Below are 11643 nucleotides of genomic sequence, written 5' to 3'. Positions count from 1 at the left end.
AACTGGGAGGAGGGGAGTTATGGGGGGAAAAAAGAGGAACAAATGTAATAATCTGAACAATAAAGATTTAATTTAAAAAAATAAAAAAGAAAACAATCCAATTTACATTTTATTTTATATTACAATTGCATCAAAATATAAAATGCCTAGGAATAAATTTAACAAAGGAGGTAAAAGACTTGTACTTGGGAAATTATAAGACACTGAAGAAAGAAACTGAAGAAGATACAAATAAATGAAGTCTTCTATCATGCTCCACAATAAATATACTAAAAATAAAAAAGAAATTAGAAAAAGAACAACAAACTTAATCAAACACATGAAAATGAAACACAAAACAAAAACTCAAGAAGTGGCAATTCATAAAAATTTAAGCTTAAATAAATAAAACAAAATCTGGTCCTTTCAAATAATTAATTATATGGATCAGCTCTTAACAAATCTGGTCAACTTGAAAAGAAAGAAAAATATAATATTTATAATAAAAAGAAATTACTTATTGCACCAAATAGTAATAAATACAAACTAGTTATAGTAGAATGTGAGGTATAAGTCTAAAGCAGCATACTTAAATATTTATATGAAATATGTGAGTCCCTGGAGAAAATGTAATTGTAAAAATAAGGAACTAGTACCCACAGGCTGTGTTACTAGACACACCTCCATTGGCATAGGAGGACTGGCTGGGGCTGGCAAAGGGAGATGTGGCAGAGGTCTCAGTACCCTTATGACAACGCTATAGGCTTGAAATAGGCATGACTGGATGGGGACTCAGTGGACAGGGCAAACTGGAAAGGGCAGAGTCAGAACAGGGTGTTGGAGGGAAGAACAGGATGGGATTAGCAGGGCTCGGGGGAGACAGACAGACCAGAACTGGATTGGCAGGTGCCAAAGCTGACAGAAAGGGCTAGGACCTCGTGGGATGGTCAGGGATAGAACAGGTCGGCAGGGGCAGGGCATGATTGCCATGACACCTTGAATTCTCCTCAGTGTTCTAAAGTGGAAACATCAGGGAGTACCATCCCACATTCATCTATCTCACATCTCAATGTTTTCCCAACACCTCTAGCCTAAAGAATATTAACAGTTACACAGAAGCTGGTGAATTGGCTATGCACTCATCAGGCACCAACTATATGTGTGATGGCGGGGCATGGGAACTGCAGGGAATAAGGGTCAAGACTGCCAGATCCCCCTGGTAAAGTCCCAGCTCCCCTGACAAAAGAGGACCCACTGAACACTGAATGGGCATCACTTCATAGCTACCTCTGCATGGACAGTGAAGCCTGCTCCTAAATACTAGTACAGATGCACTATTACCCACTACCATCGGAATTTCAGAATTGGGTTTGTGGCCAGACAGATGGGCCATCAAGGGATATTAAAAGCCCTTGTTCTTCCAAAGTTTATTAACAAAATTCTGGGCAGTGGGAAATGAGATTCCCCTGACCCATCCCAGGTTCTGGGATAGAAGAATGAACGGAAACAGGAGAGAATTTTGATGACTCCCTCCCAAAAGGGGATAGACAGAAACAGGAGACCAAATGATGAACAGAGAAACACAGAGACACCCTGAGATGCCCTGAGAAAGAAGTGATGAAAGAAATAGGTGTGTGAGGAATGTATGAATCTCCCTTGTACAGGATGCTGGGTACAGGACCTCAGTTGAACAGGGCTCAGTTGTCTTCTCTGGAGCGCAGGTCATTGGTGAGCGGATCGTGCTGGATTGTCTGGTGAAGCATCAGGCCCAGCAGACCTGCCCGGTTCTTCATAGATGTGCGCAGCTTGTGCTCCTGCTCACTCAGCTCTTCCAGCTTGTACAACTGTGGGGGATCAGCATGAGAAGGGCATTCCAGGATTCTATCCTGTCCCTCAGCCCCACTCAGCATTGTTGCTTACCGCTCGCACACGCTCTAGGTCCACTTCGGCACGCCTCAGCTTTTCCCAGCAATAGTGGTGGATGCACAGGCATTTGGGAAGGCGGCAGAAATTACCAGTGGGTTCAAAGACATTGTGCACTAGAGGGCAACCACACACCTCATCATTGGATACCTGTGGGGAAGAATGAAGAATGATGAAGTATAAAGGAGGATAGCAATGGAGGATGATCAGGCAGGTGTGGTGAAAGGAATAGGGGAATGAAGGGCAGTTGGGCAAGATGGAGAGAAATGAGGAGTGAGCCAGAAGGGGAGGAGAGAGGAATTCAGTGATTAGTTAGAAAAGAGGAAGCAAAGGGGGATGATCAAACATGGAGGATGGAAGAAGTTAACAAGCAGGGATGGAGGAATGGAGGTGATCAGACAGGAAGGACAGAAGAACAAAGAGATCAAACAGGAAGGAGAGGAGGGTGGAGGGAAGATCTGACAAGGAGAAGTAGATGAATGAGTGTTGGCAAGGCATGGAGGAGGTGAGTAATGAGGCCAGGAAGGTGGGACGAATGGAAGAATGGAGGCTGGTTAAACAGGGAGGAAAGGCTTTAGGAGATGACAAGCAGGGAAAAGATGATTGGGGGCAGATAGGGATAGAAAATAAAGAATGAGGGAGAAGTCAGAAAGTGAGGGAGAGAGGAATTTAGGGCATCCATGCAAAGAGGAAAGGAAGAATGGGGGTGGTTAGGCAGGGGGTGGGAAAGGAATGGAAGATGGTCAAGCGAGGAAAAGAGAATGGGCAATGGCTATGCAGTGGGGAGCAGAGGAATAGAGGGTGGTAAGGCAGAGAGAGAGAGAGAGAGAGAGAGAGAGAGAGACAGAGAAACAGAGACAGCGAGTTGGTGGGGTCAGGCAATGAAGGTATGAATAAACAGCAGTCAGACAGAGAGAAAAGTAAGAACAGAAGGTGTTTGGGCAGTGAGGAGGAGGGAAAGTGGGGTAGTCTGGAAGGGAAGAGGGTATATAATGGTTGGCCAGGAGGTTTGAAAGCAGTAAAGCAGAATGAAGAAGGAAATAGGTCAAGCAGGGAGGAAGAGAGGAATAGGGTGGTCAGGCAGGGAGGGAGGGAGGGAGGGTGAGGAAGAAAGAGCCTCACCTTGGGGTCCTTTGAGTGCTCAGGGCATAGCACCTGGAGCCGTTTACAGTACCTCTTACTCGTTGGGTCATAAACATCACAGAAGAGCCTTGTGGCCCTGGGGGAGGTTAAAAGTGAGGTGCTAAAGATGAGGAGGAAGGAGGTCCTATCCTGAACCCTGTCCACACTTTATCCCCAACTTCGCTCATACCCTGATCCGAACTCGCCCGCCTCTGCCTCTGAGCCCACCCACATCCTGCCCATGATCTTGCCCACCCTGTTCCTGACCCCATCCACATCATGTCTTTGACCCTGACCAGCACCCATACTCACCCCTCAATGCAAGTGGGGTACAAGGACCCGAAAGACGCTTTGCGTTCATACTGAGAAGAAAGATTACAAATGGGAAGAACTGTAGATGTACATTGCATGCCCACCCATGACAAAGCCCCAAACAATACATTTGTCCCCTGTGGACCCTATGCTACTGTCTGCCCAGCCAGTGGCCCCCCTCTTCACTGGCTGATACTCAATCTCCGTCCTCATACTGGGGATGGAAGAAAAGCACAAATGAGTAGAACCATGGATGTATGTTGTAGTCCCTTTTACAAACACCCAGGCACCAAACCTGCCCCCGCCTCCCCATGAACACCACCAAGCCCCAAACACCCTTGCCCCCTCAGCCCCCAGCCAATACCCCAACCTTGGCAAAGCAGTTCTCCATGTGGCGGAGAGCGACACGCATGCTGATGGATTTCCCACAGGAGACACAGAAGATCTGTTGGGCGCTGTCTGGGATAACTTTTGTGCTCTGCACAGAAGAGTGGAGGAGCCAGTGAAGCAGTGCAGAGTGGGGATGGGCAGGGAAAGATATCAGGTACCTTTCCACTACACCCTACCTATTTCCACTCACCTCCTCATCCTGGCATATAGCCTGCTGCTTGCCACGCAGAATGATGGCCTCAAGTTCATGGTACTGACGCTCCAGGTACTTCAGGTGGTTGTGGACATCCTGCTGCTCACGGTTGATGTTCTCGAGCATTTTCTTGCTATGCTCCTCAGCAATGCAGGGGCTGTTTTGCCACTGCTGGATGCGCTGGGGCAGGATCTCATAGATGCGTCTGGAAGGGGCAACAGCAAGAAATGGAATGAGCAGATAGGGGCAATACAGGAAGAAAAAATGGGAAGAAATGGCTACATAGGTAAACACGGTACTCTTATCCACAACCATCTCAAAATTACAACTAAAATACAGAACAACCATCATTCAGAACCACCTTAAATATGGCTGAATGTAAGTCCTACAACTGGAGAATTAAAGAAGAAAGCACATTGAGACTGGTAGGAGGGGCAGAGGCGTGGAATGGGCTGGTCCGACACCCATCTGTGGTGTTTTTTAAATTGGGAGGGATATCTTGGCTTTAGATGCCACTGGTGAGGAGTAAGGGGTCCCAGCTCCACACCAGGCTCCCCCACCCAGGATTCCAGTGCTGTGAAGATAAGTCCCCATAACTTTGGGTTATAAAACCCAGCAGGGATTGTGGCTGAGTGCCACAGGCTGCTGGAGATTCAGACAGTCCCTCTTAAAGGGCCAGTGCACGGACTTACTTGGACTCACTCCCTCTGAGCTCCAGCACTGGGGCAGCAGCTTGAAAGGATCCAGGAATGTACAGGGAGGAACTAAATTGTCTGGCATCAGGGCAAGAACATGGGGCAGCTTTCTCCCACACAAAAGTGCTCTCAGAAGTCATTGTTCTTATGCTGAAACCTCCACTGCCACTGAGCTGACTGGCAGGTACCATATCTGAGTCTCCATCAACATGGCTCATACTGTTTGACCCACCCTAGTGATTCCCTGAGACCCAGCCCTACCCAATTTGCAGGCCCACCCAAACTGTTTGCAGCAGCTTTTCTATATGAATGGCCTTCCTGGCTCAGGCTTCAGACTTTCCTAAAATATCTCAAACAAGTAGCAGCTAGACTCAGTGTGCCCCATATTGCTCAATAAGTGGCCCCAGGCCTGGCACTAACAGCAGCCTGCCTTGGTTCACAGCCTGCCTTTGGCCTCTCCTGGGCACCTCCAAGCCCAACACAAGTAGCAGCCATCTGCAAATCACTCTCAAGCTTTTGCCAGGTGGCCCCAGGCAGGGCACAGGCAGTGGCTGACTTTGCTCCTTTCAGAAGGCCCCAAAGCCAGTGCACCAAGTGGACAGCTTCAGATCACACCAGATTACAACTCTACTTATTCACGAGCAACACACATAAGGGGAAGACTCAGTGAGCACCAAAGCACCACTGAAGCAAATCCTGCTCCACAGAGGTATCTCCTTCACAGCAGCTCTTCCACTGTAGTCCCAGCTGGTACTCACAGCCAATTGGCCTGAGGGCCTGTTCCTCCCAGTGATACCAATAGCAATCAAGGTTCAACTACAACAAGACTGTGCACACTGCCCACACAGAGGTGCACCTAGAGTACCCAACTCAGGTGACAGGAGAGGCTGAGCCCCCGGGCCCCACAGGACACCTACTACATAAGGCCACTCTACCAAGTACAGGAGATATAGCAGCTCTACCTAATACATAAAAACAAACACAGGGAAGCAGCCAAAGTGCGGAGACAAAGCAGCATGCCACAAATGAAAGAACAGAAGAAATCTCCAGAAAAAGAACTAAATGAATTGGAAGCAAGCAAACTACTAGATACAGAGTTCAAAACAATGGTAATAAGGATGCTCAAGGAACTTAATGAAAGCTTCAAGGGACTTAACGACAGTTTCAAGGAAATTAGTGAAACTATCAAAGACATGAAAAAGGGGCAGTCAGAAATGAAGGATACACTAACTGAAATGAAGAATAATTTACAGGGAATCAACATAGAGTAGAGGAAGCCAAGAATTAAATCAGCAATTTGGAATATGAGGAAGCAAAAACACCCAATTAGAAGAGCAAAAAGAAAAAAGAATCCAAAAATATGAAGATAGTGTATGGAGCCTCTGGGACATCTTCAAATGTACCAACATTTGCATTAAGGGGGTGCCAGGAGGAGAAGAGAGAGTGCAAAATATTGAAAACCTATTTGAAGAAATGACAGAAAACTTCCCCTACCTGGTGAAAGAAATAGACTTACAAGTTCAGGAAACACAGAGAATCCCAAACAAGAGGAACCCAAAGAGGCACACACCAAGACATATCATAATTAAAATGCCAAGAGCTAACGATGAAGAAAGAATCTTAAAAGCAGCAAGAGAAAAGCAGTTAGTTACCTACAAGGGAGCACCCATTCAACTGTCAACTGATTTCTCAACAGAAACTTTTCAGGCCAGAAGGGAGTGGCAAAAAATATTCTAAGTGATGAATAGCAAGGAACTACAACCAAGATTACCCTATCCAGCAAAGCTACCATTTAGAATTGAAAGTCAGATAGAGAGCTTCACAGACAAGAAAAAGCTAAAGGAGTTCAATACCACCAAACAGGCATTACATGAAATGATAAAGGGCATTCTAGAAGAGGAAGAGGAAGGGGAAGAGGAAGAGGAGGAGGAGGAGGAGGAAGAAGAAGAAGAAGAAGAAGAAGAAGAAGAAGAAGAAGAAATATGAATAATAAAATGGCAATAAATACATATCTATCAATAATGAATAAAATCAAAAAAATAAAGGAACAAGGAATCTAAAGAAAACAATAAACTGATGAATAAAATAGAACCAGAGGTATGGAAACATGGAACAGACCGATGAATCTGAGAGGGAAGGGGAACAGGGAGAGATTAACCATATATGCATTACCTATGGACACAGACAATAGGGTGGTGAAGGCCTGAGGCAGGGTGGGAACTTGGTGGAGGGGGCAAAGGGGGATGTGAAGGGGGACACTGAAATACTCTCAACAATAAAGATTTTTAAAAATAATAACATAAAATAAAATTTAAAAAAGAAGAAATGGATGAGTGACCAAATGGTGACTACATAGGATGATAAACGGTAGATGAGTGAATGCTGATGAATAAGTGGTTAAATGGTGGATGGATGGGTAGATAGTACATGGCTGGTTGGGTAAATGATGATAAAGGTGGATGAGTGGGTTGGTGGATGAAATGCGGATGGATGGTTCACTGGGTGTGTGGCTGTAAAGGTGGATGAATGGTGGATACATGGGTAGAGAGTGGATGGACTTACAAATGCCTTAGATCAGTGATGGTGGACCTTTTGAGCTCGGTGTGTCAGCATTTTGAAAAACCCTAACTTAACTCTGGTGCCATGCCACAGTCACATATAGAAATTTTTTGATATTTGCAACCATAGTAAAACAAAGACTTATATTTTTGATATTTATTTTATATATTTAAATGCCATTTAACAAAGAAAAATCAACCAAAAAAATGAGTTCGCATGTCACCTCTGACACGCATGTCATAGGTTCAGCATCACTGCCATAGATCATGCCCTACCCCAGGTTGCTTAACCTCCAGGTGCACTCACTCAGCTGCCAGATTCATGCCACAGTCATCTGAGCAGTACTTGGAGCCTGGCCGGTTGGGATTCACACAGCGAGGTCCCAGGCACTGCCGCAGCAGGGCTGGGTCTTTGACATCCATCGGCTCTGCATGTTTCCGCTTTTCCATGAGCTTCTGCTTCTTCTCCTTCTGTGGGACAACCATGGTCAGGGCAGGGGTAGGAGGGTTCCCTAACCCTTTATCCCTGCCCTCCATTCTGATTCCAACCTCTGCCTCCATGCCCCCCCTCCACCATTTCTGTCACCTTCCAATCCACCTTTTTCTTCAGCTTCTCCATTTTCTTCATATTCACTGCCTGCTTTTGCAATGCAGGATCCAGGAGCAGGAACTCCTAAAAAAAAAAATCTACTTTGCTGTGTAACAAGCCACCCTTCAAATCAATGGATAAAACAATGGTTATTTATTAATTCAAGATTCCATAGATTGACAATTGGGATAGGCTCAGCTGGACAGTTTTGCTGGTTTTGCCTGGGTTTCTCCATATGGTTGTAGTCAGCTAGTGGCTGTTTGCTCCTAGGTAGCCTCATTCATATGTTTGGAGGTTGACAGGTCAATGGAAGTAATGGAGCCATGAGTTTCTATCAACTGGCAGGGTAGCCTGTGTTTTTTCACCTGGTGACTGGATTCCAAAAGCACCAAAAAAGCAGAAGCCCCGGTGTTTAAATGTACAGTAAACCCTAGATTTTGCAGACTTCAACTTAACGGACTTCTGATTTAAAAGACACGATTTCTGGTCTGTATGTCATATGTGAAAATTAACATTTTGTTAATTTTAAAATGCTTTTAAGCAAGATTTTCTTATAATTAAATTAGCAGGTTTTTTTGTTATTAATTCACGAGATTTTTTTTCTTTTGTTAATCCTCGCCTGAGGACTTTTTTTCCACTGATTTTTAGAAGAGAGGGGGAGAGACAGAGAGAAACATCGAAGTGAGAGGAACACATCCATTGGTTTCCTCCCACATGCACCCCAACCGGGGCCTGGGATGGAGCCTGCTACCGAGGTATGTGCCGTTTACTGGAATTGAACCTATAACCCTTTAGTCCATGGGTAATGCTCTAACCACTGAGAAAAATCAGCTAGGGCAATTCACTGTTATTTTTTAAAATTTTATTTTTATTGATTTTAGATTGGAAAGGAGAGGGAGATGGAGATAGAAACATCAGTGATGAGAGAGAATCATTGATCAGCTACCTCCTGCACACCCCCTGTGCCCTGACTGGGAATCCAACTGACTGCTTGGTTCAGAGGTTGATGTTCAACATACAAATGTGTTTACATAAGTAAAAACAGATAAACTAATTTGTCCATTTCTTAACACGTGCATTTGGAAAACCGACTTTATTATATACAAACTTTCTGCTTTAACGGACATCCCCCTCTTCCAGATTAGTCCATTATATTGGGTTTTACTGTATTTTAACCCTCTGTGTGCATCATGTTTGCTAGCAACCCAAAGGACATGTCATTCATCCAGAGCTATAGGCCAGGAAAATGCTGGCAGATCTCCCCAACTTGTTTCTTAATTGATTTTTGGATATTCCCTGCCTCCTCTCTCCTCATTGCTGACCTGCTCTGCTTTCATTGTTCACATCCTTCTACCCAAGGCTCTGCCAATACAATCAGATGTTGATTGTCAAAAGTCCCTTATAAACAGACTTCCTAACTACAACGGGAACGCTGGGAGGGTTTGGGAGAGGAAGGTAAGAGATCAACCAAAGGACTTGTATGCATGCATATAAGCATAACCAATGTACGCAAGACACTGAGGGGGGTAGGGGAGGCCGGGGGAAGGTCAATGGGGAAAAAAAAAAGAGACATATGTACTGCTCTTTGTAATACTTTAACCAATAAGATAAAAATTTAAAAGTCCCTTATGAAAAAGTTCTGGTCTAGTTTTCAGTCCTGAAGCACTACCTTTTCAGTTAACAGCTGGAGTGTGGCTATTATCTGAGGTGCCTCCTTTACTGCCAATGCCACTGCTTGGTACTTCTGGGATAGCCTGGACTTCTGCGGTTGAGCAGCTGTGGTTGAGTGGGCAGTTGCCAGTGGGACCATGGCAAGGTCTCTGAGTGTATTATGGGCAAGAGCTGAGGGGAAGACCCTCACACTAGCTCTACTCCCCCATCCACACTGTGTCCTGGACTCACCCGAGAGCAAGGATTACAAGTAGGGTTTCTGTGTTTGTGGGACAAAGGCTCTGGATCAGCATTAAGTGGAGGGGAACAGGGTCATCCTGCCCTAACACTCCTGCCCTCACCTTCTGGGGAAGGGACCACTGGTTCTGACTGGATACACTGGTCTTGCCTGCCTGGGAATGACTGGCACTACCTGGCCCGGGGGGCCCACCTTATCCAGACACACCTGGCTGGTATATCTGGCTCTAACTTGCCCACCTGAAAGCATAAGGCCCTGCCTACCTGCTCAGAAAAGCTAGACTCCACTGCCTTACACTTGCTTAGCTCAGCCTGCCCTGCCCCACCCTCCAGAACACATCTGCTATCCTGCTTGATGAGCACCCTAGTCCCAGACAAGCCACCGCTGCCCAGCCCACCCGAACACACATGGCCCCGCCCCCTCAGAATGCTCCGCCCACTAGCGTTTCACGCTTAGTCCACCTACTCTCTACAGGCCCTCCCTGACTGCCTAGCGCTATCCTCTTGGACACACTCTGTCTTGCCTTATGCTACCAGCCCTGTGGGACCCGTAAACGGCAACGAGGCATACCCAGCCCCGCCCCTTCCCAGATAATCTCAGCCCCATATGTCCCTCCCCCATTCCTGCACATACGGAATTCTGCCTTGCCTTCCGTGTATTGAGCCATGGCAGACCTTGTCCCCCCGCCCCACCTGCATGTGCCAGGCTGTGCTGTGTCCGCCCTGACTGACATACCTAGAATAATTCTACAGTCTTTATTCTGAAATGTACTCCTACCTGTACCCAGTAACACCAAGTAAAATATATAAAAAATGTTTCTGTGTATATATGCACACAGGCAAATGAATCCGTACTCTCAGTGATTAATAGAGCAAGCGCACACACTGAAAGAATATACACATTTTCAATAAGACAATTATCAATTGGCGAATTCATACTATTTTCAAGCTAGAGATACAATATTCATAAAAACTGACTCCGGTGGCCATGAAGGATCTCTAAATATATTCCAATCAATAAGGGGCACAGATAAGTTACATTAGAAATTAATGAAAGGCTTAACTTTTGAAAATTGAAACAGCACTTCTAAATAACTTTTGATAAACAGAAAAGTAACAAATTAAAAAACTCTTAGAATGTAACAAGAAGGAAAAATAATGTATACCTAACTGCGGTCTTAGATGGAACTTTAAGATGAGAATCTGAGGAAAGAAGAACGAAGTAAATTACTAATCTGAGCATTCAACTCAAATTAAAACAAGTCCCCATCTTAACTCCAAAGACCCCCGTTATCAACACCAAAATCCACTCACCCACCCTTCCAATCACAAAACCCCAAGACCCAGGTCAAAGCACTTAAAAATTACCTCAGCCAGCGCTGAACTGTAGAGAGCTTCGAGGTAGGCTACTTCCCGCGCTTCGGAATTGACCTTTGCCCCGCCCCTTCTTGAATGTGTTGGGTGTGCGCATGCTCGAGACCCTCTGAAGAGTTCAGATGTGGTCCAAAGTTCAAATAGCGGGTAGCACAGAAACCAGACAGGTCAAAGGTGCACCATTCTTGAGAACACCGCGGGCACAGGCCTACATAGATACACTGTCTATTTTGATGCCAGTACAGATGGAGTGACCAATCATTGCATTGTTTTACAGATGGAGTGACCAATCGTTGCATTATTTTACAGATGGAGTGACCAATCATTGCCTTATTTTATATGGCAGGAATATCGATCCCCTTATCATTTCCAATTATTTTGAATCATTTTATATTATCACTATTTTATTATCTGCTATTATTTTAACCATGAAGTAGACAATGAAATAAACAAGCAAAACCCCCACATAAATCCATTGTTAAAAATCAAGAAAGTATGCCGAAACCGGTTTGGCTCAGTGGATAGAGCGTCGGCCTGCGGACTGAAGGGTCCCAGGTTCGATTCCGGTCAAGGGCATGTACCCCGGTTGCGGGCACATCC

The 11643-nt window shown here is 45.3% G+C and overlaps 1 protein-coding gene across 1 annotated transcript in view; it reads right to left on the bottom strand.

Annotated features, from left to right (window-relative positions):
- Nucleotides 1-1676: 1676 nt before the first annotated feature.
- The window catches only part of LOC102245137 (CXXC-type zinc finger protein 1-like), a 23949-nt gene continuing 13982 nt past the window's right edge, over nt 1677-11643 (bottom strand). Inside the window, 9 exon segments of the mRNA XM_014543483.1 lie at nt 1677-1823; nt 1900-2052; nt 3025-3121; nt 3337-3386; nt 3707-3795; nt 3898-4124; nt 7480-7643; nt 7759-7845; nt 11038-11152. Coding sequence (XP_014398969.1) covers nt 1677-1823; nt 1900-2052; nt 3025-3121; nt 3337-3386; nt 3707-3795; nt 3898-4124; nt 7480-7643; nt 7759-7845; nt 11038-11152 — 1129 coding nt within the window.

The sequence above is a fragment of the Myotis brandtii genome, unplaced genomic scaffold, assembly GCF_000412655.1.
Source record: "Myotis brandtii unplaced genomic scaffold, ASM41265v1 scaffold327, whole genome shotgun sequence".
NCBI classification, from domain to species: domain Eukaryota; kingdom Metazoa; phylum Chordata; class Mammalia; order Chiroptera; family Vespertilionidae; genus Myotis; species Myotis brandtii.
Note: the sequence above shows the minus strand (reverse complement) of the source record. Positions and strands in the feature narration are given on the sequence as shown.